This window comes from Vanessa tameamea, chromosome 2 (genome assembly GCF_037043105.1).
Source record: "Vanessa tameamea isolate UH-Manoa-2023 chromosome 2, ilVanTame1 primary haplotype, whole genome shotgun sequence".
In the NCBI taxonomy this organism is placed as follows: domain Eukaryota; kingdom Metazoa; phylum Arthropoda; class Insecta; order Lepidoptera; family Nymphalidae; genus Vanessa; species Vanessa tameamea.
In genome coordinates, this window is record NC_087310.1 from 11,640,935 (window position 1) to 11,666,536 (window position 25,602).

Genomic DNA, 25,602 nt, shown 5'->3' on the forward strand with positions numbered 1-25,602 from the left:
GCGAGTGTCGTGGGATGCAATTGTTAATTTTTACTTTTCAAGATTTATCGACTATTAGTCAAGTCACATATTATTAAGTTAGTTCTTTGATAAATAAATATTTTTGTAATAATTAATAAAAATTGAACGATTTTAATTGGCTTTTTAATTACCCTGTATGAATCTACCCCATGGCGTACGTATTTACCGCATTTACTGTACGAACGTACCCCTACCATACCAATACGTGGGGTACATTCGTACAATTATTTTCTGTAGAAAAAAGCCTATAACCCTTTAACCTTTTGTCATAAGAATTTTGGACTTTTTTGTAACAAACTATAATATATTTGTTATACTTAAGCACATAAACTAGGTAAATACGACAATTAATCACATCGTAAAAAAATAAAATCTGAAAAGTGTACGAAGGGTAACTATTTTCCCCTAATGTCGAATTAAAAGTACAAAATTATAAGGATGAACATAGTGAATACCCGAATGAACCTGAATGTAATGTAATTTTTGCACTATCCTGCTTATTTTTTTCTCTTAATACGAAATTTAAAACAAACGCCAACTCATACCCAAACTCATGTCGTTTAGTTCGTCTGCTTAATTCCTAATTATTTAAATGCTTAATTAAAATAGTGCATAGTGCTAAGCAAAAACGGTTGATATACATTCCATTTTATACTGATGCTATACTTAGTTAGTACCTTTCATGACCAGATACCGTCAGCGGGCCGCCCCCCTGATTTTTTTGTAATATAAAATAATTTTAATGGACTTGTTTAACCAAGAAGATTTATGTCTTTAGTTAATTAAAAAAAAACTGATTAATATTTACCTCTATTATTTTTATTTATAAAATTTAAGTGAGTGATTATTTAATGTGTCTTAACGCCCTAATTCGTTATACCTACCAACCTTAAAATATCCAGAAAATAATTATTTAGTTAGAGGAGAGCAGTAGAATCAATAAAAATCATAATGTATATAAGGCATCTTAATGCACTCTGACCGCACCCTATGCTAACAAATAATTTATAATTGTGTTTGCGAGTGACAACCTTATAGCTAATACATTACTCATAAATAAATGTATTTTTATAAATCCTACGTTATGAACGCGCAATGAAAATTTAATTTATTCGTTGCAACGAAAACAAGCAACTAATTGTCTAGGGGGTGCGTACGATACACTGCACAATGCAAGTGTATTATTGGAAAGTACCTATGTGTGTGTTCTAAAATAAATTCCCACGCTGACAAACTATGCTCTTAACAGCTTTACGTTTAAAAATGTGTTTTGGTTGGTGACCCAATCATCAATAATACTTGTCTACTACTAATACTGTTTTGTTTTGATTGTCGAATAAATAAGTCACAGATTTTTCCTGTCAAGAAATTGTCAGTAAAAGGTCGGGATATATATTGATAATGGTTCAATCTTGTGCCTGGAAAAGCAAGTAACGACATTAATCCGGCTACTGATCTATTTTACTTGGCGTCCCTTCCCTACGGCCTCCGCTACCAAAATCCATTCAATAGAACATTATCAGTAAACAGGATACATACACCGATAATAAAATAAATCAGTCATCCTCCACAAAAAACTCAAATAGATCTTGCTCAATTTTCTGTAAAGTAATTTAAAAATTACTATTCTATTAACGAGTTTGATGTCTAAATATTAGTATTTAAGAAATATTTTATAAGCAGTTCAAATATCAACGTATATGACATAAATTATATGACATAAATGTTTCCTCCACCAGCCATCCAAGACGAAACTAGCTGAAGTTACTTTCTCGGATCGCGTGGAGGATTTGCCTGATCCGGTTTCTGTGGGGACTTACTTACCTGAAAGAAGGAAATTGCTCGAGGTATTTTACTTGTATAGAATTTTAAGCAGGAGCTGAGATAACGATTGGTCTTGTTCTATTTGTTTCTGTATTGTATTGGCGGTTACATTGAATTATTTCGTGTATTTTTTAATTTGGCATATATTTTTAAATTGATGATTGATGATTATGTTCAAGACAAAGTTGAAAACATCCTTTTTAGTCAATAAATTAAGAATTTAATGGATACTTTTTAAGAAATTTAACTAAAATATTTTTTTTTCTTAATGAAAATATTATTTTTGTTTCGTTCGAAATTTTTATGAATTCACTAAATCTTTCTTAGATTGTCCAATTTACTTTTTTAACTATATGATTTCAAACGATTTAATCGATTCAATCCAATAAATGGATATTTCCACGGGAAAATCTTCAATAGAGTAGAAGGACAGGAAAAATAGAATAAGACTTCTTCTTAATTGAAAGAAAATGCGCTGCGATACAAGTTGCAAATTTTAATAGGCTATTATAGTTTCTTTGGCATTCCATTTTTCCTCGCAAAGCTTTGTAGCTCGTGAATCATTAAAACGCTACAGGCTACCGTAGCTCTACGAATCAATTTTGCCACAATATTTTCATTGAGAAATTAAAATGCAACGACGCTATACAAGGTTTTGATGTACAAAGAAGAAATTAAATAGAACTTTCTAGTGCCTGGAGTTTATAGACATTGTATGAAAGTAAACAAGTAGCCTCTTAAGGTTGGAGTTTATTCCACCACGAAGAACTATTTTACTTTGATTTTTATTATGAACAATGAAATATGAACACAAATGAAGCAATTGAAAACCAGCCAATCTTCGGATAAGAGTCACGTGTTCTGCCTGTATATTATTTACATAAGTTGTTTGTCTACAGATGATAAATGTCGCAGCTAGACTGATGTCTCGATCCGTCATTCAAAAGGTACAAAACGGTATGGACATAACAGTGGGCACAGTTACTCTACCGCACATGAGACATTCGAGTAAGTATATTTAAATTAAATAACTCAGTACTCAATTGTACACCACTTTTTGTTCATTTTATTAACCACTGGATCGGGCCAAAAATAAATTGGGATTTTCTAAAAAGAGTTTCTCAGATTTTTGAACAATCGGATTATGATAGTAAGGGAGTTCCTGTATTTGCTGCACCCCCACATGTACACTAGTTATTTGGCTAGTCACACTTAGAAATGATCGAAAATGGCCAGGAAGATGTAATTGCACGTTATGGAAAGAACAGATCACATTGATCAAAGTGACATATCGCTCAAAGCATCTAGTCCATCTCTCTAGAGAAAAAAATTAAGAGTAATATCGAATTATTGTTGTTAATAAGTACCCTAATATTTTTGAGTTATTTTTGTTTTATGCCACAATCATAAATGATAATAAAAGAAACTATTCCAAATAATAAACTTCAAAAAAATGTTATATATTCGTAGTGGAATGGGGTGAGGCGGTGGAGGGTTTGGCTGAAGCGGTTGTGGATAACCGCATACATTCAGACTGTGCGGACGTGAGACGAACAACGGAGTTCCTTGCGCACAGGATACTGCGCTCGTTGCTGCTCGAAATGAGACAGGAGAAACAGAAGATGGTAACTAATATTTAATGTTATTATCAAAACTTATGTTGACAATAGGTTCCTCCTTTATATCTATAAGGAACTGGCACAAGAGATTATTAAATTTTTTTTTTTACATTAACAGCCTGTAAATTTCCCACTGCTGGGCTAAGGCCAGGTTTGTAACCATGCGTGATTTTCAAAGAACATTGAACGATTATATTCACGTTCAAACGAAATAAAGCTGACCAAGGTTATTAGAAATTATATGGTATGAAGGGAAAGGCTCATAAGTAACATAAAGCCAAATAAAAGAATAACTAAACTAATAACGTAATGGACATAGGCATTTTTATAACTCACGTAGAAGCAATAACTTATTTATTAATAAGTAATTAATTAATTTTTGATCGTTAATAAAACATAAATTAACATTAAAGTTCGAAATTAAATATTGTTATCAAATGTTTAAACTCAAAGGAATTGTTAACATTTAAATATTTTGACGTATAGAATCAAATTGATTTTATCCAAATCCATTTGTAGAATTTGATTAAATTCATTAGCAAATTTCTGAATGTGTTTGGAAAGTTTGCTGTTGTTGTAGCTCTCGTCGAAGTTGAAGGAAAGTTTATTCAACAAAAGTTTTAGACGTGTAGCAATTAGGAAACAAAATTATTGGGGTATTCCATTATCTAAGAGTAATTAGTTGACAAATGTGTTTGTTATGACAATTGTCTTGTATTGTGTCTTTATTTAAAATATAAATCACTACAAGTCAAATTTTAAAAATCGAACTTTATATTAGTTTGTTTGAAATCAATGAAAAATTTGCTAGGTCTCTAATTAAAAATGGGAATTAATTGGGAGGTAAACCCGTACTGAGGGAGCTCCAGAAGCTTTATAACTCTGTCCTCTTCGAAGGGAGAACTCCGGAGGCGTGGAGTAAGAGTGTGGTCGTCCTGTTCTTCAAAAAGGGAGACAAGACCCTGCTGAAGAACTATCGACCCATATCCCTAATGAGCCACGTCTATAAGCTGTTTTCAAGAGTGATCAAACCGAACCGTTAACAGAACCGTCTTGCGCGAAGATTCGACAAATTCCAACCCTAGAACAGGCCGGGTTTCGGACCACCATAGACCACATCCACACAGTGCGGCAGATTATACAGAAGTCCCATGAGTATAATCAGCCCCTGTGTCTTGCATTCGTGGACTATGAGAAGGCCTTTGACTCGGTTGAAATCTGGGCTATTCTGGAGTCCCTGCAGCGTTGTCAAGTTGATTGGCGATACATCCAAGTGATGAGACGTCTTTACAAGGCCGCCACCATGTCCGTCCAAGTACAGAATCAGCAAACAAATCCCATACCATTGTATCGCGGAGTGAGACAAGGGGACGTTATTTCCCCCAAATTGTTCACTAATGCAATGGAGGACATGTTCAAGACGCGGAACTGGAAAGGGCGTGGCATCAACATCAATGGCGAGTACATCTCTCACTTGAAATTCGCAGACAACATCGTCATCATGGCAGAAACGCTGCAGGACCTACAACAAATGCTGAATGAGCTGGCTGATTCTTCTATGCGCATCGGCCAACTGGATAAAACCAAGGTCATGTTCAATGAACATGTTCTACCGGAACCGATTGCGATACACGGTACCGTCCTCGAAGTTGTTCAAAAATATGTCTACCTCGGACAGACATTGCGATTAGGTAGAAACAACTTTGAGGACGAGTTGAATAGAAGAATTCAGCTAGGTTGGGCAGGATTCGGGAAGTTACGACGAATCTTTACATCGTCGATCCCAGTGCCTTAAGACGAAAGTCTTCAACCAGTGCGTCCTACCCGTCATGACATACGGAGCCGAAACGTGGACACTCACGACAAAGCTGGTCCACCGGGTTAAAGTCGCTCAGCGTGCTATGGAAAGGGCTATGCTCGGAGTATCTCTGAGGGATCGCATTAGAAATGAGGTGATCCGTCAGAGAACCAAAGTCATTGACATAGCCCACCGGATTGGTAAGCTGAAGTGGCAGTGGGCCGGCCATATTTGTCGTAGAACCGATAACCGTTGGGGAAAACGTGTTCTAGAGTGGAGACCGCATCTCGGCAAACGTAGTGTAGGATGTCCTCAGGCACGGTGGAGTGACGATTTGCGCAAGACAGCTGGCAGGAGCTGGATGCGAGTTGCCGAAGAAAGACTACAGTGGCGTGCATTTGGAGAGGCCTATGTTCAGCAGTGGACGAAGGCGGGCTGATGATGATGATGACTAGTTTTCTCTTACGTTGTTGCGGAGATAGAAACAAAAAGTTAGCCTATGTCCTTCCTTGGGATTTTAGCTTGCTTTCAATTCAGTTCAGTGGTTTAGCCGTGAAAACTTGACATACAGACAGATAGAGACAGTTACTTTCTAATGAATAATATAAGTACAGATATAAAAAATATTACTATTGTTGTTTCAGAGATCAAGCATGTCCGACGAAAAAAAGGACTTCTATGTTCCTGGTCAAGTTATAGCTGGCTAAAAATTAGGCAATTAAATAGTTCTGTTTCATTTACGTTGATTAAAAACGTTTAAAATCTCGAGATGTTTGTAATGACGAATTGATTGTATATCTATCTTTACATATGATTATATATCTTTTCTAGATTTTTTCATTGTTTTACATGTTAATGTTAAAAAAAATTATAAAGTATATATAATTTTTTTACGCAATTGTTTTATTTTAACTCGTATCTACTTACCTCACAAAATAAAATTAATAAATCCTAATGGAATTTCGAAAAGAGCGCCGCATTATTTTTTAAAACAAGTGTAAATATTCATATTCAAATCAGAATCAGAACTCAAATGCTATTGTTGACGAATATATTAAATGTTTTTAAGCTGTGTTTACAAGTATACAATAGTGTAATCCCATTTTGACCTTATAGACATAACTTTGTTTAATTTATTGATAGTCATAATAAAACGCTGTTGAGTTATACTAATAAACAATAAATAAAACATCCTAAAGCAGTAAACTGTGACACATGATATACTTGTAAAAGACCGTATTACGAATATTCTTAAATAGATAATATTATCATGGCAATACAAGATGACAATTTTAATTACGAAAGTTAGCAATGATTTTGCCAATAAGGTTACGGTGATTCCTATTGTTTTAAATAGTTAGCATTTATTATAATCTTTGCATGCTTGTAATATTGTCAACACCTGATCGACTTCATTTAATCAGTTCGTTCAATTAGTCAATATTATTAACTATGGCAGAGTTTACATCCCTGTATCCCAGAAAACATGTAAAGCTTTTGGCCTTGCCCCTAAACTCTTGACGGCCGTGTCGGATTTTTCGTCCCATCGGATTATGAAAGATGATTATGATTATATTATAGGTAAGGAAAGAGAATATGAAAGAAAAAAGGTTTGCGTACACACCCATGCACTATAATATGCCCGCGCAGTTTACTAGTCTCTTATGGAATATACTTATAATTTTTCATATCTTGTTGTTATTCCAACAACGCGGCAGATACCAGCAAATTAATAAGTTAGTAATACGTATAGCCAACATAACGCACGTTATTAACTAAAGTACCAACTTTACAATAGTTTAGTTACATTGCTACACTATGGCAAAAACTATCATGATAACTATTATTATAGACAAATTCAATCGAAGCGTAATCACATAATAATATAAAAAAATAGATGTGATTCTATTAAATTAATTTATTAAAAATGTGAGCAGAATAAATCATACACAGACCCTTTTTATGTAATTAATTTGGTGTGTACTTTAACTTTTCACCTTCCACTACGCGAAACGAATTTCATGTCAGTCAATAACACATTACAAGAAGATGTACATAGTCTCGGCCAAGAAAAAGACTAAGTGGGCATTCATTGCCAGCTCCGAAGTACTTTCACCCTAAGGGGTGTTTTGACTGAAGTGTCGCTACGTGATCCGCATTCGATACGCGCCCCTCAACCACATAATAAGAGTGGATACGGCGACGGGTACATAAAGTACGCCTCATTTGGTATCTGTACCCTTATACCTTATACGCGTTTAGGTAATCTGGTTTTGCCGAATTTTAATGATTTTTTTTTTATACTTATGAGGCAAAAGAATATATGTTTGTTTTTATGTTATTTGATTGATACAATGAGTTTTTACAATATTGACGGTTTGACTGTGCGAAATTCTAATTAAAAAAATAAAAATTTCAAAAATGGAAACGTCTTGTCAGTGTTAAAATTTCAGTGATCATGTAAGAAAACGTAACACTCAAAAAATATCTCAAACCCAAGAAAAATAAATAGAACCAACCACAATGCAATTGTTACACGAACAGACATCTATTCTAACCGTTAAAGATATTGGAAACGTGCACACGTCCTTAAAAAATGCGTCCTCGCATAACATCGAAGTGAAAGAGAAGCGGTCGTCAAATGCATCCTTATTTGTGATGAATCCAGTCGCGAGTGGAGATAATATGCAGATAGATTTAAATAGCGCACAAAAGATTAAAGATGAGACAGCCGTAATGCCGCAGCTTGTGCCGTGTTGTGAAGGAAAAGAGTTACAGGTAAGGCAGGTCGGACAAACAAAAATGTCGTTTCAAAATGTCAACTTTATTATTTTTACTCGTATGTGGATTGTTTAATGGGTATGTCTATGGGATTATTTAATATTCGGAGGACTTGCTGACTGTTCTCCGCCAGCGTTTTTGTTTTTTTTTAACATTCTTAAAAATCAGTAATTCTAATTAAGGAGCAAATAATTTGTAATTTTAATTTGGAAAAATACGGTGTAGGTAAATGCTGAATATTATTTATTGGGAAATATTTTTGTCACCAATTAAGTTACATCATACAAGTGTATCTAATTGTAAATGTGCTCGAGTATTTAAAAGCACAGAAGTCAGAATCTATCTTAATTCCAACCCATTTTCTTATCGTTCTTTCCTTCTATTAATAACAACGGTCTAAAAAGAGGCCGGGGTGCTTTGAAATCGGCCTTTCCTGTCAAACACAGAAAATAAATGGAAACTGACGCGATCTGAATTTAATCTATCGGCTTCACTAAGCGATTTTAGGCAACGAACAAAAACACACCGTTACATTGGACCCGTCGATCAAAAAGTAAAAGAAAGACCCAACGAAACAATGACTTTTTATAAAATCTAGTTGCTATTTTTCTGTGGATCTTTTTGAGCGATAAAGAAAAATCATTAGCCTTTATTTTATATAAATTAAATTAGTCGATGTGTATTATATTTTCTTCTAAGAAAAAGATACTAATTAATACAATAAATTTCAATTCAATCGTCAGTTCTTTATAAGTAATTATTTTTCGATAAGATAAGTAAATATTTGAAATATAAATACATCAATAGATTTTAAACTTTGAATTTACTCTTTAGATTAACGAAGATTTGGTTCGTACCGGCCTATCAGCTATTTCTGTGAAACATGACAGCGTGGTCCAGTGTTTGAGTATGTCTTGTGCTTGCGAAAGGATGCAAGTGCCCCCGGGGCTTGTTAAGGTATAATACCATGGTATCACTAAATTTGTATTGAAATCGACGTAATATCTGAAGGAAAAGACTACAAAATAAATAACTGAAATATTTCGGTGGCTTTAGGAGGTACCTTTTTATTTTATTGTTATAAAACCGAAATGATTTTATTTATTTTTTTAATATTTTTGGTCAGCAGTTTTTTAGCGATATGTGTAACTCAACTCAAATTCCTTTATTCAAATTCAAATAAAACCAATTTATTCAAGCAAACTTTACAATGAAGCGTTTTTGAATCGTCAATATTTAAACATTACCATCGTTTTGGAAAACAGCCTCCAGCGAGAAGAAACGGCAAAAAACTCGCATAGTTGCTCTTTTCAAATAAACAGATTTACAACGCTGTTTTTCACTAACTATTGTGAAAAACAGCAATAAATAGAGTGCTTTATCATTTCGGTTTTATAACAGGACACTTCCTGTGACGGAACCCAAGCCTAAATCCAGGCTTTCTTTTCGAAAAAGTATTATTTTAATGAATAATAAGATTTATTTATTAATTTAGTCTGAATAAACTTTTTAAATTTTGTAAATGGTAAATTGATTATATTTCCCGGTATCTTATTATATATGAGTATACCATTGCCCAAAAACGTTCTCTGTACCGTATACAAACGGAAAGTTTGGGTTAGAAGTTTATTGTTATTTATTTTATTAATAGTATGTATATCATATTTTTGTATATTCTTCTGTAAAGACATATTACCATGTATAACAAAAGAGAAACAAAGCAATGTCTTTGATTATATATAATACGCTTTATACCTATACAGCACAGAAACTCATTTCGGTCACTTCACCGCCCCGACCTAAAGCGTGTACCGTATCTCCGACGTATGACACCGGATGAACTTGAGTCATTGTTTCGCGGCTACGCGGATATCCCAACGCGTGGAAAGAAGATAGGTAAGAAATATATCTATATTAATAAAAGAGGCTTATCTGATAAAAATATTATCTACCTAATATCTGATAAATTATTATCTACCTAATCAATATAGGCAATAAATAGTTACTAGCTTTTTGGTTAAATAACTGAAAATTTCGATAGATAACTGGGTGCTCATGACTTAGAAATAAGCTTTTAGAGAAACTTATTATCGAAGAATATTGTCTGTTTTACCTACCAAATTAGTTTTTAAAATAATTCAATTGTATAAATTGTATAACATAAATAAAGAGATTCGGTAAAGTAATTTATTAAATCGAATTAAATCCATGGAAAATAATCAGTAATCGATTGAATAAATACTTCATGATTCATTTGTGTAAGATAATAAATTCATTAAAACGTAGTAACAAACAATATTCTACCCAAGGAAAGCCGCTGTTATGAGCAAGTTTAAGTATATTAAATATTCATTACAGAAACCTCAAAAGAAACCTTCATGGTTTTACCTCCAGATGAAAACGATCGATCAAGAGAAGTTCGAGATAAAACCAATTTAGAAGAAGGTAAAACATTTTAGTATAATTATATAGGCAATTACTTATGTAATACGAACGTACCTACTCGTAATAATATTTTAAGTTTTTCATATACCTAAATATGACACAGTGGTTTATTTTTATTTTTATGATATAGATAGGCAGACAAAGGAATGGCACACCTGATTATAAGTGGTCACCAATCCTTAGATCGCCAATGCGCCATCAACCTTGGGAACTAGGAGGTTATATCACTTGTCTGTAGTTACACTGGCTCATTCACCCTTCAAACCGGAACACAACAATAATGAGTTCTGCTGTTTAACGGTAGAATATCTGATGAGTGGATGGTACCTACCCAGACGGGGTTGCACAAAGCCCTACCACCAAATACATCATTCTCTACGATTGCTTGTTTATTTATTGCTTTATTGAAGTAAGTAGGTACTATTCTAATGTAATCAGGTAGCATTATTTTTTGGGGTCGGCGTGATTGACCTGGGCGCTAAAGTTTAATTAAGAATTAAATCGGCTCGCCATGATGGTCGAGAACATCAGGAGCTGCAAAATAAAAATGCGAATAGTAAAAAAAACTAATGTGTATCGTTGCAATGGAATTAAGTGTCGGTTTACGCATTTAAATCTACGATATTACAAAATTGTGCTTTAATTTGTAATAAAAAATGTCGAGAAAGTACTTAGTTCACCAGAGTCAGCACACCGTCACAGTTACACAAATATTTAGTATTACTTGTAACTATGAGAACTAAGACGTCAAGTGCGGGTGGGGCACTGTTGTCAAAATTATAAAACTTTGAAATAGTTATATCATGTGAAGTGTATTGGTTTTCGCAGGAGGTAATCTACATCCAATACCAGAGACAAGATCATGTGCGGATGATGTACCGGCTGGTATGCGACTCCACGGAGCGCGTGCGAGACTATATACCTCCGTTCTAGCTGGAGCCAAAGCTGGTGATCAACTGGAGTAAGTTACAATACTGGTATTACAATTTGATATATAATGTCGAACTCAATCACATTATATATTTAATCCATTTATTATTACATACATACGTAGCGTGATTTAAGTAAAAACAGTATAGAACATGTTTTGTTTTATTTACAAATTATTCGTTACCTTGCCAAATCCTATTAAAAGTTGATATATGGGAAAAACCATACACTGGGTATTGGCATGTTGAGTATTATCTTGACCTCGTGCCTTTTGGTAGTTTATATGTAAGTATTTAATTCAAATTTTATTATTTTTTACAGCAATGCTTCTGCAAATGATGACTGTGCCACTCCTATTTTAGTTGATCCCATTCCCGAGGACGAAATCCCACTCTATGAAGAACTACAAATTATACTTCCACCTCGCTGCGATGACGTCACTGCTGGATCTTCTCACAACGGTTCAGAAAAAAAAAAAACATTTGAATGAACAATCGACAATATAAGAATTGACTGATCATTCTTTGTCAATAGATTATAAATGATAGAAGACTTTCTAGCTTTACAAAGTTGAAACCTATAAGATGTAAGCTAATGTACAAAGGACTTAAAACTCGCTGCAAGTGGAGAAAACTTAAACAGACGTTTAAGAAGAAACTAGGGAAAATTATGATGTATCTAACTTGGATCATAGATGATATGTTTTACTAAATACTATCAATATCAAGCTCGTTAAATATTTTTTTACGTGCGGTTTTGTGAAATTAGTTTTTTACCAATTTCAACATAAATATAAAATATATATCCATATCAATACTAATGTTTGTTATAATTGTTCCATTAATATATTTTTTAATTCAATTTAAAAATGTAAAACAAAGCAAACTTTGCAAGTAAAATTTGTTCTGAAATAGAATACTGGACAGTAATTACTAATACTAACTCAATGTACACCTTCCTTTCCGCAGGCGTGGTGGAACTTATGGAGTCAACTATCATTTTCAAATGGAGTGAGAAGTTTTAAAGATTCACTTAAAGCGGTCCTTCATCGACAGCATTTGCCTGTGATGTAACAATCTAAGATTTGAGTTTGAGCATTTGCCTGCAGCAAAGTTTTAAGAGTTTAATGCTCGATTCTACTCTCTCTGGTGCAATCTTACAAATTGCTTTTTTACAGGATAGGCACTATAATGCTAAGTTCTTTTCCCTCACTTTGAACTGTTATAATACCGACGGATGCTCCAAATTGGACACCGCCCTAAGTTATAACAATTTTTTTAGGGCGTTTTCATCTAAAGAATTAACAATTTATTTGTTGGCGACTTAGTTACAGGAATTTGTCACACCTATTTGTTAAAAAACAAAAAAAAACATTGAAGACTTACCCATTACTATACATATTGACTACTGTTATAATAAAAGGAACAAAATACGAAATATTAAAAAAAAAACTCGCATTATAAGTGTGAATTTATATTGAATAACTTTTCTACAATATTATACAGCAGACTGTAACGCAACGACGCATACCTTTCGAGATAATTTACAACCAAGCAATACCATTGAAACGATTAAAAAAAAGAAAACAATCCTACAATTCACATCGTTGTGCTACAATATAGCACTTTAATATATCTAAAAATTAAATACATCCAAATAATTTCATAGGGTTGTGAATTTTATTTAACTAAAACTTACGCCCGAGTCATTTCTTACAACATTTTCTTAAACTATTTCGAAATAGGATTTAGGGTATAAAAGCTTCTTGATTTTACAAATCTTGGTTACAATAACTTCTATTCAATGGAAGAACCTTATTAAAGGCATATTATTTTAGAACAAAAAAAAAACTTACAAAATAATCACCAATAATGAACTTATACCAGATCAATTTATAATTATAAACAACCAGACACTTATCTTTGTTTTCATACAAAAAATATATATTTATTACACTTAGAAAGGAATTTTATGAATCATCTGTAGTTACATTAAACATAATTTCTTTGAAGGAATAACATAAAATATCGAAGTACAAAAATAAGAAACTGTAACAAATACTAAAGTAAAAAATAATAGGTCTTAAAATAATAATTTATTTAATGGTCTCTCCAATACAACAATATTAATATTAAATATCTTAATGTCGAATATAATGAAACAAAATATGTTAACTAGGGCCTGTGCGTACGTACGAGTACGGCTACACGCAACGAGCTGTTTAGGTTAGGTAACACTAAACATGATGTTTTTCATTTTCTCTGGGAATCTCATAAACTTCAAGATGTTCTTTCAAATCATAGACCAAAAAACCATTATACAAACCTACGATTTCCTTTCTCCTGTATCACGAAGTAATTTATATAGCCGATAATTATGAGCGTGTAGCTGGTACGGTTCACATACTATTTTTAAGGAGGCACACATTATTGTCAACATTAGAATATATTATTCGTTGACCTTGAATAAGTTTTACATGACAGGTGACAGAAACTTTTCAAATTATTATAAACAGCTTGATGTACGGTTGGCAACCATAGTCCTACAGTGATGACCTTGGTGGACAGATAGCAACAACCGTTGGCACTCGAAATTTAGTTGTCAACAACTACACAGTCCAGACTAACTAAGGTCAAATCTTGTCATAATTTCTTCACAATGCATACACGACTAATTTGACCATAATCGTTATTTGTACGTTCTGGGCTGCAATATATTGAAATATATATTTGAAGAAACCATTTATTTTAACACAAGCGTACTGATATCACCTTTAACATCTATTGAAGATTTAAAGTAACTATACGAAATGAAATATTTTATGTAATTAAAGTATATTAAGAACATATTGTTGTGTAATAATTATGAAGTGAAACTTCTTTGGGCACATATTGTAGTCTTATCGAATTTATCTGCAAGTTTGTAAGTGTAATTGGACGCAAAAAGGTTTCACTCCTGTCATATATACTTCGATCATTCAACTGTTACTAAATTAAAAATAAAAGAAGTATCATTGTCTTGGAAGTATTGTTTATAGTTGAACAATTTTTAGGTGGGAAAAATACTTGTCTATGTGCGTGAATACAACGCGTTCAAGAAATATAAAGAGGATTGTAAAACATACTAAAGTTTTCATAAGAAATAGTTGGCACAAATACATACCACTAATATTACTTCACTCTCCTTCCTTGTCGCGTCAATTACAGGTGATTTCATTCGAATTAATATTTTTAATTAAATTTATATTCAATAAAATAGATGGTGTTTTAAAATTTTAATTGAAGGTAGTTTTTTTTTTTTTTCAAATATTGTAACAGAGCAAAAATATTGATACGAATGCGCTTAAAATGGCAATTCAATCGAAAGCGAAATAATGTTTAATCTGTGGTTTGGTCCTAAGGGGACGAATATCAATAACCCTTACTTTTGTTTATCAGGATAGAAACAATGGACAGATGTGTTCATTTTATATAACATATGTCTTTTGCGCAATATAGTTGGTATTCATGTTAAGCTTTCTGTTAAATTATTTGACAAATGGAAACTTGTGATTTACATATGATTCAAAAATGTTGGCCGTAACACCAGACCATAGACAATAGTAATAAAAATTAATTGACAAGCTTCTAAATTATTAATATTTACTTCAAAGTTGTATATAATATAACTAATTATTTTGTATCTAATATGAATCGCATGTTCGCTTGTCAATTCGTTAAACTATTTGATAGCAATCAATCCTCTTTACAAGTCTTCTGTACAGAACATTGACATCCATAAACCAAGATGGTCCCGAATAATTCTAGAATTAAAAACACCTAAAGCTGAAACACAAGCCTACCAGCGGACACTGATCAATTCCTGGATTAACATATTAGCATATCTTCAAAGCAAAGATCAAAATGAAAAATCATAAAATGAAAAATCATAAAATTAATGTCATTATATAAATATTATTTAATAAAAATAATATTTTGCGACACTTCAATGACTTTTTAGGATTATATGAAAAAATTACATAATATTTAAATAGGCTTTTCGTTGAAGCATTTTATGAAAGCAATATATATCTAAATATGAAGGGTGTATTCCAATTTGAAATATTCACGTAATCGCTCATTCATATGAACAATTACTGTATTCTAAAAACTGCACAATTCGCTAATATCCCTTGTATTAGTGATTTTAATTTTTATTTTTAACATTTGTGACTCTTATACCCAACAATTTAGAACTGTTGAAAATATATTATGTATTTATTTAAATAAATTACAAGGCCCGTAAATGGCAACACTTCTGACATTTATAATTGATTTTAAGAAGTTATTAAATTTTTCTTCAATCTAAAATCGAAATGATAATATTCGTTATAGTAATTTAAATTTACTTTTTCATTTAATATATTTATCTTACCTATAACAAAAAGTGTTAAGTGTTTTTTTTTTAAATTATATTAAGCAACTATATTGTGAATGACAAAATAGATAATCATTCATTGGAATTACACCTTAAAGTATGAATGTTTCAAACATCCTAACTTTATACAGCGCTGTCTTTTTAAAGAATTTAAATTTACTTTAAATTTTCGTTATAAATTTAAACTATGAGTGCGAAAACTTTCAGTCTATCTCGAGTCATCATCTACTGTATATAAACTGCGTACCAATTTCCATAAGCTACTGTACAATATTCTTCTATATAAACGCAGGCGTGCTTCCATTATTGCTTTATAAATACTCGTATAAGAACATCCTTCGATCGCCGACTCTTAATCGATTACTATAATGTATTAGCTCCGAAACTAACTTACTATCATACAAACAAAATTGGAGGTACACATTTAAATTATAATATTAGTAAAAAAAAAATCATTTACTCTACGTAATCATTTCCTTTAAAATAACATAAAAAAATAATAATCAAATATTTCGATACAACAAAGCTCTAATTTTCATTTAAATAATGGAATAATTGATTTATCATTTGTGTGACAATTAGTTCACTTGTATGACTAACTAACGTTGAATAGTCCATAGTCGTTTCACTGCTCGACAGTCTGTGCACCACTCGCGTTAAGTCCAATCGATCGACACTGGTTCACGTGGAAATTTCTAGATCCGACAAGCACGGACGCAGCTTACTTATTATAAATGGCATCGAAATCCTCACCTGAAATTAACAAATCACAGTTAAGTTTCCCTTTTTATTTAAAGATTATTATTCGACTAATGAAAAAGTTGATATATACGATGAGGACGAACTAGCTTTATAGTACAGGAATATTATAATGATACATATTAACTATTGGGGAGGACCCATAAACTAAGAATTGAGTTCTAGTTTCGATTTTTAAATATTCCTAAACATTCTGTGTTATAATCTCTTCTATGAAAATTTAATTGTTTAATATTTATTTGATATGATACTGAATAGGATTGAAAACTCACTATCGATACTCGCACCCGTCGGCAGAGTGTAAATAATGAGAGCGCGAGCGAGATGCAAATAGAGGCTACACCATTTTCATGTATTTTTCGGCACCAGTAGCAGATTGGATATTTTTTTTATACTGAATATATGCTACGATGCCAATTCTCATATACAAATTTAGATTATAATTTGGATTTAATAGAACATAAAATATTGCCAACTTTTGGGTGGAATGAACATCATCAAATTAAATTAATTACTTCATTAAAGTATTCTCCATCTACCAAGCACTGCTGTAGTTATAGAGGATTGAAGCGACCGTCAGAGGTAAAGATAAAAGCTTCCACCAGTTCTATCAGCGGAAATGGTAAAAAACATTAGTATGTACCCTTTTTTATAAATGAATTGTCGTTAATTTTATATATCCTGTCCGAAAAACTACGGAAAATACTCACACACTACTACACTACACTTTTTCATTGCTGGTTGTTGGATATACGTGTGACAGAAATTAACACATGCAGGTTTCCTCTCGATGTTATTCTCTATAGCCAACCACGAAATGAATTGTAAAAACAAATTAACCACTTACAAACTGAGTGGTTCTTGCCCAAATTAGATCCCATTATCATCGGTTAAGATCCACATATGCCAACTAATATGACCTTGGTACCGTATACTATGACTTAGTATACCGTACACTATAAAATTATCATCTACCATCTACCATCTGTTTGCTATCAAAATAAATTTAATATAATTACATTTTTGGTAGTACGAAAATACGGTTTGTATAAGAGTCTCACCGTGCGTGCTGGAGGCGGCTAGCGGCCGCCTACTCCGCAGCTCATAACTTGTGGTTGGTGGTGAGCCACGTGAGCCCCTCGTACAGACCGTCACCGGATGTCGCACACGACGGCTGCACGTACCAGTTACGGTCACGAATTCTAGTCAAACCGAGCTTCTCTTGGATTTCGTGCGGCTTCATTGCTGGAAACGGTACAAAGTTTAAATAACATTAAAAAACAAATTAATATAATGAAAATCATTTGATACAAGGTGTATAATCCAAGATCGCTAGCGCACTGACATTGTAAACAATGGTTAATATTTCTTACTGGCAGTGTCTCTGGACGAATGGGTGGCCGATTTGTACTTATGCCTACCTATAATACCTTTTAAAAAAAGTGAGCATCATATTATGTTTCCACTTAAGGGATTAAGTGCACTTATAGTATAGATATGTATATTCAAGGAATAAATCTGTCTTAAAGTAAAAAAAAAATGTATAAGTACATGTAGTTTAAACATACCATCAGGCAAGTCTTGCTTATTGGCAAATATGAGAATAATGGCGTCACGCATCTCTCGGTCGTTTATGATCCGGTGCAATTCCTGCCGCGCCTCGTCAATGCGATCTCGGTCCGCGCAGTCGACTACGAATATCAGACCCTGAGTGCCTGGAAACGAAACAAAACAGATTGTATAATAATAAACATTATTATTCAAATAAAATTAATATATATATTTTTTTAAATATGTATTAATAATTTCTTATCGGCTTTCCCAATAGTCAACTAAGAAAAAAAATTAAGTATATTAAATCATAATATTCTTAAATTTTAACGTTCCATTTTATTGTGACGTTATCAGCAGGAACTTTGCTATTGACTACGATCCGAAATGAAGCCAGAAACACCGCAGTTTACACACTCAAACCTAGAAACTGCTTTGCTTCAAATTAACGTCAACATTTTTAGCTAAATTTAAAAAAACAATCTTTCGCATTCTTAAATAGTATAATACCTTACACGGTAAGCTTTAACAAAAAAGTCAAACTGTATTTTCTTTCAAAGCTATTCATGACTATAGATGGAATCGAAGACGGTGTCGAAGTCTATCAATCCCAAAAAACATACGAACAAGAATTTTATATATAATTTTAAACAATGGTTGGTTAACAAAATGTTTATAGTAACGTAAGTTTAGTTACAATTTAAACGAGTAAGGTGTTAAATTAACGAGTGCAATGTTAATACAGCAGCAGTCAAAACAACTACAAAAAATATATTATTACGTACTCGTAAAACGCGTTTTTGTACGTTTTTGTTTCCATATACTTTAGTATAAAAGTCTTACATATTATGCATAACTTGTCTTATTTGTGGTCAATTAACTTAAACATAATTCATATGTACCAAGTTATAACGATCGTATATTTTCTATCGAGCTGATATCGTTCGGTCGACAAAACATAATACGCAGTTCCTACCCGTTTATTACGGGTCTTAAACTGAACAACAACAAGAATAATAAAATCAAAAAAAAAAATTGATTTTATTACTATTGAGCTAGTTTTCATTCCGGAACTACATATTTTAAAAATTGATAATACCACCTTCTATTTAAATAATACTATATATTAATAATAAATTTGACAATAACGTATTATAAGAAATTTCATACAAAATATATATATTTTTTTTTCTTATCAGACACGAAATTTCCTTGTAAATTACACTTGTAAAAAATATAATACTATAGATTAGTAGTGTATTATTGTAATGTTACCTGTGTAATAATGCCTCCAGAGCGGCCGTATTTTGTCCTGCCCCCCGACGTCCCACACGTTAAATTTGACATTCTTATACGTAACAGTTTCCACGTTGAAACCGACCGTAGGTATCGTTGTGACAGACTGACCTAATTTTAATTTATATAAAATAGCTGAAACGTATCATTAAGGAAATTTACTCGGTAAAGTTACTTTTTTCATTATATCCCTTTCCAGAAGGTTTGGAACTTTTGTCACCAAACAGATCTAGAATTTCATACATATGCAGGTTTTACGACATTCTCTCACTTGTGGAGGAATTTATGACAAACGAATCTTCTAAAGTTAGTGCTGTTCCGCATTTAAGCTTATTTATATTATTAATATAATTATATCTAAGAATTATTAAATTATAATTTAAATAAATCTTAGAACTTATTGCGCATTCGAACAAAATTAGTTTAAAGTCGATATCATATTTTGTTTTCAAGGTCGAAGAGTTGCGAGATATATTCACTAAAGTGTCTATTTTGTTTTATAACAAGAATATAAATAGAATTGCTTTGTATATATAAATTTAAACTAGACTTATTTTTGCTCGTTATTGCGATAATTTAAGCGCAGAAAAAATTAGTAACATGTACTCTAAAAACAGAGGATGGATTTGTTATAACAGCAAAGCCAATAATAACTTTTAACCATCGAATTGAAAAGTTATCAAAGTATTCGTGGACAACGAGAACGATGCCTCGGGCGTATTCTATCAACAATAAACTCGAAAAGCAAATTCATCTTTCTACAGTGTAGATAAAACTAATATTTACCAAAGAACTAAATAATTATTTTCAGTTACACTTACGAAGAACGACAACAATCAAAAGTTAAAAACAAAAACTGACTTCCAAAAGACAGCGAAAGCTAGATTGAAATAAAGGGCTGGTATTAAAATTGTAAACAAAACTTATGTGTAAAAATAAATAAATAAAATAGAACAATAAAGGTCACAAGTGGCGGGCCATATGTATATTAGTATATTATTGGGTGAGTTGGTAGGTAGGTTAGGCTGTTTTTCGATTAAAAAAAAAGCTACTGTTTAAGATGACGACCATACAAGATGACCGTACATAGTTTTTTTTTTTAATGTATTTTCCTTCACGTATAAAAAAAAGATATATAAATAGATCTATATTTATAAATTGATATGACCAGGTGAAACATTTTGTCCCTTCTAGTATTTATCAATATTAATAATTATAAAATAATAAAAATCGAAATACCGACGACACGGAGCCAATTATAGAATCTGCCATTATGCCCCTCGTATCTGATATAACATATAACACTGGCTCACACACACCGAGCCGGAAAATAGCAATACAAAGTATGTGATACCAATGATAAAATTTAGGTGGGTGGTGACTACCAGACCTGGTCGTGTGAGATGTATGCCATTACTATAAGTCAACCTCATAATTTATGATGCAAGGAATCAATTTAAAACCTAACTATTGAGTAGGGATGACGCCGTGGATATTACCTACATGTGAATTTTAACCGAAGATTGTCGTTTTGAACCCGGGCATGGACCACTGCGCTTACTTGATATGTATTTATAATTCGTATTTGGCAGTGAGGGAAAGCATCGTAAGCATAACTGCAAAGGGAAAAGGAAATTATGACATGTGCACTACCACAACCTGTTTTGGAGGAGCGTGGTGGAATAAATTCAACACTTATTTAAAGGATACTAGTCTTTCCAGCAGCGTCGAGGCCCAGCATCAATATCCTCATCTCCTTGTTACCGAAGATCTTCGATAGCAACTTACCCATCGTGCTGAGCTCGCCTCAACCGCACAACTGGAACGTAAAACATTACAATTGTAATTATGAAAGTATATTATAAAATGACGGTTAATTTTATGTTTTAACAATATAAAGCTTAAAAACTTTAGACATATTTTACCTTCTTAAAATGGATATTATTTTAATTCACGATTTGTACCGCGATGTAGCATTTGTTTGGAAAATATTTTAAAAATAAAAACTTTTTGTTTGAATATAAATTTCTCGAACTTTGTAACTAACGATATCTAGACGTATATCTTAAATTGCTTAGCATTCGTGTAATCGTAAATATTTACATATATAAAAAAAACGAGTTTTGAATTACCAGAAGACTCGAATGAAATATTTAAGGAAAAAGAATCATCTTAAACTAAGCACAGATATGTTTCAGTTAACACCTACATACAGCCTTAAAATGAGGACGGATCCGAACAAAGGAGATTATATATATTTATATATATATATATATATATATAAAGAGTTTATTTTTAATGAATACTTTTCCTAGTAATGCACAATTATACTGTCCATAACAAATTTAGCTACTAAAGTTATTTTTGAATAATACAAATTATATTTTAAATTTTAATATTTCAAATCGAATATTGTATAAAAAATATTTATGCATAAAAATGTAAATAAAAGTGTTAACCAACTCGTTACTTAAAAAGTTACGATTTATTTTAAATCGCTTGCATAATCTTTCTTTTAAGAATTATATTAAAATCTTTTCGTTCTATTTTCAAACCACGCTTCCATTAAAGACCGTTAACTTTCGAGTTAGATTTCTCGTTGCTTTAACTTTCTCTTTCCTCTAACTAATACATATCGAGATTAAATGACCATTTTATATAAAGATATTACGCAAAAGTATTTATAAAACCGTTGGTTATTATTATCGTAGCAACATTTGTGATTACATAATCACTATCGCGGCATTTGCCAAAACCCTACTTCACCCTTGCCCTTTGTTACGCTCCGTCGACCTGGTGATTATGACTAACGAACTACATCCTACTACAAACTTACAACGTTTGGAAAAAAACATGTACAGTAGTATACTACAGCACTACACAACGATAACACTACATCTATTATTATGATTTTTCACTGGGGTCATCATTTTAGGGTGAAATATCGGATTTTTATTTTACCCTAAAATTTTACCATTTTTAGGACCGTTAGATTAAAATAAATGTACGTATAGCCTATTCCAATGGAAGTAGGACAAAAGATAAACAAACCTTAGATTTACGTGTTTCATGTTAATAAAGAATAACTCAACTATATTGCGCACTACTAAGAGTTTATGATTAATATATATTTATTTATAATACAACACTATTACACTTAACTACTTATTTCCACTTTAATTTTACTTCCAAAATTCCGATAACAGTTTCGTCGGCGTTCAAACGCCATTTTTTCGTCCTCGTCAATTCAAAGTGAGTATCATAGATTAACCAAGCTCTTGACCAATGATATCACGTCAATTTGCTGTCAAATGTTGTTTATTTGGCTTTTTACTTTTATGGTTCGAATATAGACAGATTGTAAATTGTCGAAAAATTGTAACCGGATTATTTAATTTACAATGAAACATACAATTTTGACCTTTAAGGTTATGTTAGATTAGCGAGTTTATCATTGAACTCAAATTAGACCGTTATATAAAAAAATAATTTGCGCCGTTTACTCTACAGTTAAAAATAGATAGATAATATTTTACAAATCGTTGCAGCTATGACTGCATCGTTGGTCTAATGGCTGGATCATAATGCGGATCTTTAAATCGTTATCCCAAATCGGAGCAATAAAGGATTGCTTTAAAGAAGTTTCCTCTCTCCCAGTGTTAGAAAATTTGGCAGTGTAACGTATCCGAGCCTACACGCACGTAAATCCGTTGGTCTTGCGTCCGATCTCTTTCCGGTATGTCGGATTTCCGTCCCATCGGACTACGTGATTGAGTGAATAGAGAGCTCACCTGTATTTGAGCACACCCTTGTGCTTTAAGATATATTAACCCTTACACAGAAAGCTACTATTTCAAGCCGCCATGACTGTATCTTGATCAGAGGACTTATAATCTTAACAAATAAAAAAAAAAACAGAAATCAGTTATTATTTATGTTTTATGCGTTTAATTCTATTTTTAAATACTATTTAACTAACTTTATTTTATTATTTCAAGTTTAATTGATGGCGTAGTAGTGTGGTCTAAGGAGGCCGTTTACCTGTAATTTAATCAAAGCTCAGTATTATTATAGCAATTGAAATTAGTTTTTATTGTTATTAGTTTAGTTTATTCGTTGATAAATTATGCTGCTGTTATGCGTAAAAGTTTATAGGGCATTGAGCAATTTATAATTAAGAATCGAGTAAATTAGAAAACCTATTTATTTTATTGCTATGACGTAGGTAGACGGATCACCCGATGGTAAGAGGTCACCACGGCTCAAAGACATCGGCGCCGTATGAAATTTTAACCATTTCTTACATAATCAATGCGCCATTAACCTTGGGAACTGATATATGTTATGTCCCTTGTGCGTGTACCCTTCGCGGTAGAATATATGATGAGTGGGTGGGAACTACCCAACCGGCCTTACCTCCACAAAAATCATAATGAAGATGTATATATATAAATATAATTATTTAGATATATATTTGTAAAATAAATAGTTTCAATACAATATTGAGCGTCAAATGAAAAAGAGATCCGATTTCTCGGGAATGTTTTTTAAAATATCGCGTAATATATCCGAAAGTACTAGTCAAAACTGTAAACTCTAAATCAATGTATGCTACCTTAGGTACTATACAAAACGAAAAAACATCCAACATATAAAGCCTCCTTATTATATTGAAGTACAGATTTATCATTACTAATATATGAACTAACTATACAAGCAAGAAGAACAAGCTTTATAGTGTATTTGGGATAGGTACCCCGTTAATTGAAAAATATTATTTTAAGAACTACGCTACAGTCCACGGTGGCGAAGTCGTTACATTAAACGCAGGTAACACACCTAACGTCGAGATGGTCCAGTGCTTAGTACGCGTGAATCTTAACTGATGATTGCGGGATCAAACTTTGTGTTTATAAATAATCTCGTGCACAGCGGTGAAGACAAACATCGTGAGGAAACCAACCATGTGTCTAATTACAATGAAATTCATTTAGATCTCAAAAAACAATTAGAAAACACATGTTTCAATACAAACACTAGCCTTATAGTTTTATCGTAGGCTTCAAGTGGACAATTGGACGATGTATAAATCAAGAATATGTTTATAAAGTCGTAACGCTTAGGTAACAATTGTGTTACCTAAGCGTTATCTGGTTATTATAGTATTATATTGATAATACTATAATAACCAGATTATTACACTAATCACTTGGAACTATAACAGTAACCTCAATTGGGCTATGCAAAGCTAGGGCTGGCAACTTACCAACTATCAATACTTTTTTCTCCGGTTCAAAAGAAGAACCAATGTTATTACAAACACAAGGGATACCCGTGGTTAGCCCGTTCACGGTTCAATGGGTGGCCTATTTAACTTGCAGTGCAGTGTTGTTTTATTTGTAGTAGTTAATATTATCAAGGGATGCATAATTTCTCGACAGTTCCAATGTTTATAAGCGAAATAATATTACTTTTATTTGATCATGAGAAACATCCCTCATATCAAAATAGCTAGGGCTAAAATACATCTTTCATATGTACACATCTCATATTGCCAATATAGAATTCATTTAAAAAATAATAACTTTATTTGTGCTGAACGACATAACGTTACAGTTTAACGTTACTATGACCAAAAATAATACGCAAAAAGACATATATTACATTAGTTGCTGCCGCGGCTTCGTTCACCTTTTTAAGGGATTAATCGTCAGCTGTTCGGCTTAAAAAGTAGTTTATATCCTTTTTTGGAATTCAAGCTTGCTTAATATCAAATTTCGTCAAATTCGGTTCAGTAGTTTGCCCGTGAAAGACCTACAGATACATATGGACAGAGTTACTTTCGCATTTATAATATTAGTATAAATAAAACAACCGATTTTTTTCACTGTTTCTAATCTGATTATCGGAAGTATGGGTTATTGATATTCGCCCTTTTAATAACAGAAAACAAATTTAATTATGCCTTCCATTTTTAAATAGTTATAAGTAAGAATCGACGAGGAAATCTCGCTTAGTCGACATCCCACGAGATACCTTCCGCCGGCCTAGATATCGCCGAGCTAAATATAGGAGACAAGGGCCCTATAACTGAATTTAACGATGTCACTCGATACATCAGACGTCATATTAAATAAGACACCTACAATAATACAGACGCAC

The 25,602-nt window shown here is 32.4% G+C and overlaps 3 protein-coding genes across 3 annotated transcripts in view; 2 read left to right on the forward strand and 1 right to left on the reverse strand.

Moving 5' to 3' along the window:
• Positions 1-6,042, forward strand: part of LOC113393765 (uncharacterized) — a 32,863-nt gene extending 26,821 nt beyond the window's left edge. Inside the window, exons 10-13 of the mRNA XM_026630810.2 lie at positions 1,761-1,868; positions 2,745-2,853; positions 3,316-3,470; positions 5,907-6,042. Coding sequence (XP_026486595.2) covers positions 1,761-1,868; positions 2,745-2,853; positions 3,316-3,470; positions 5,907-5,969 — 435 coding nt within the window. The 3' untranslated portion in view covers positions 5,970-6,042. The remainder of the gene's footprint in view (positions 1-1,760; positions 1,869-2,744; positions 2,854-3,315; positions 3,471-5,906) is intronic.
• Positions 6,043-7,697: 1,655 nt separating this feature from the next.
• On the forward strand, positions 7,698-11,935 carry LOC113393773 (uncharacterized). The gene is made up of 6 exons (XM_026630818.2): positions 7,698-8,040; positions 8,878-9,000; positions 9,807-9,939; positions 10,402-10,488; positions 11,317-11,449; positions 11,740-11,935. Exons 1-6 carry the CDS (start codon positions 7,786-7,788, stop codon positions 11,906-11,908), a joined length of 900 nt encoding a protein of 299 aa, XP_026486603.2. The 5' UTR covers positions 7,698-7,785; the 3' UTR covers positions 11,909-11,935.
• A 940-nt stretch (positions 11,936-12,875) lies between these two features.
• Positions 12,876-25,602, reverse strand: part of LOC113393757 (ADP-ribosylation factor 6) — a 37,362-nt gene continuing 24,635 nt past the window's right edge. The window contains exons 3-7 of the mRNA XM_026630800.2: positions 21,151-21,259; positions 19,420-19,575; positions 18,162-18,308; positions 17,655-17,838; positions 12,876-16,587 (exon numbers count right to left, since the gene is read on the reverse strand). Coding sequence (XP_026486585.1) covers positions 17,696-17,838; positions 18,162-18,308; positions 19,420-19,575; positions 21,151-21,232 — 528 coding nt within the window. The 5' untranslated portion in view covers positions 21,233-21,259 and the 3' untranslated portion in view covers positions 12,876-16,587; positions 17,655-17,695. The remainder of the gene's footprint in view (positions 16,588-17,654; positions 17,839-18,161; positions 18,309-19,419; positions 19,576-21,150; positions 21,260-25,602) is intronic.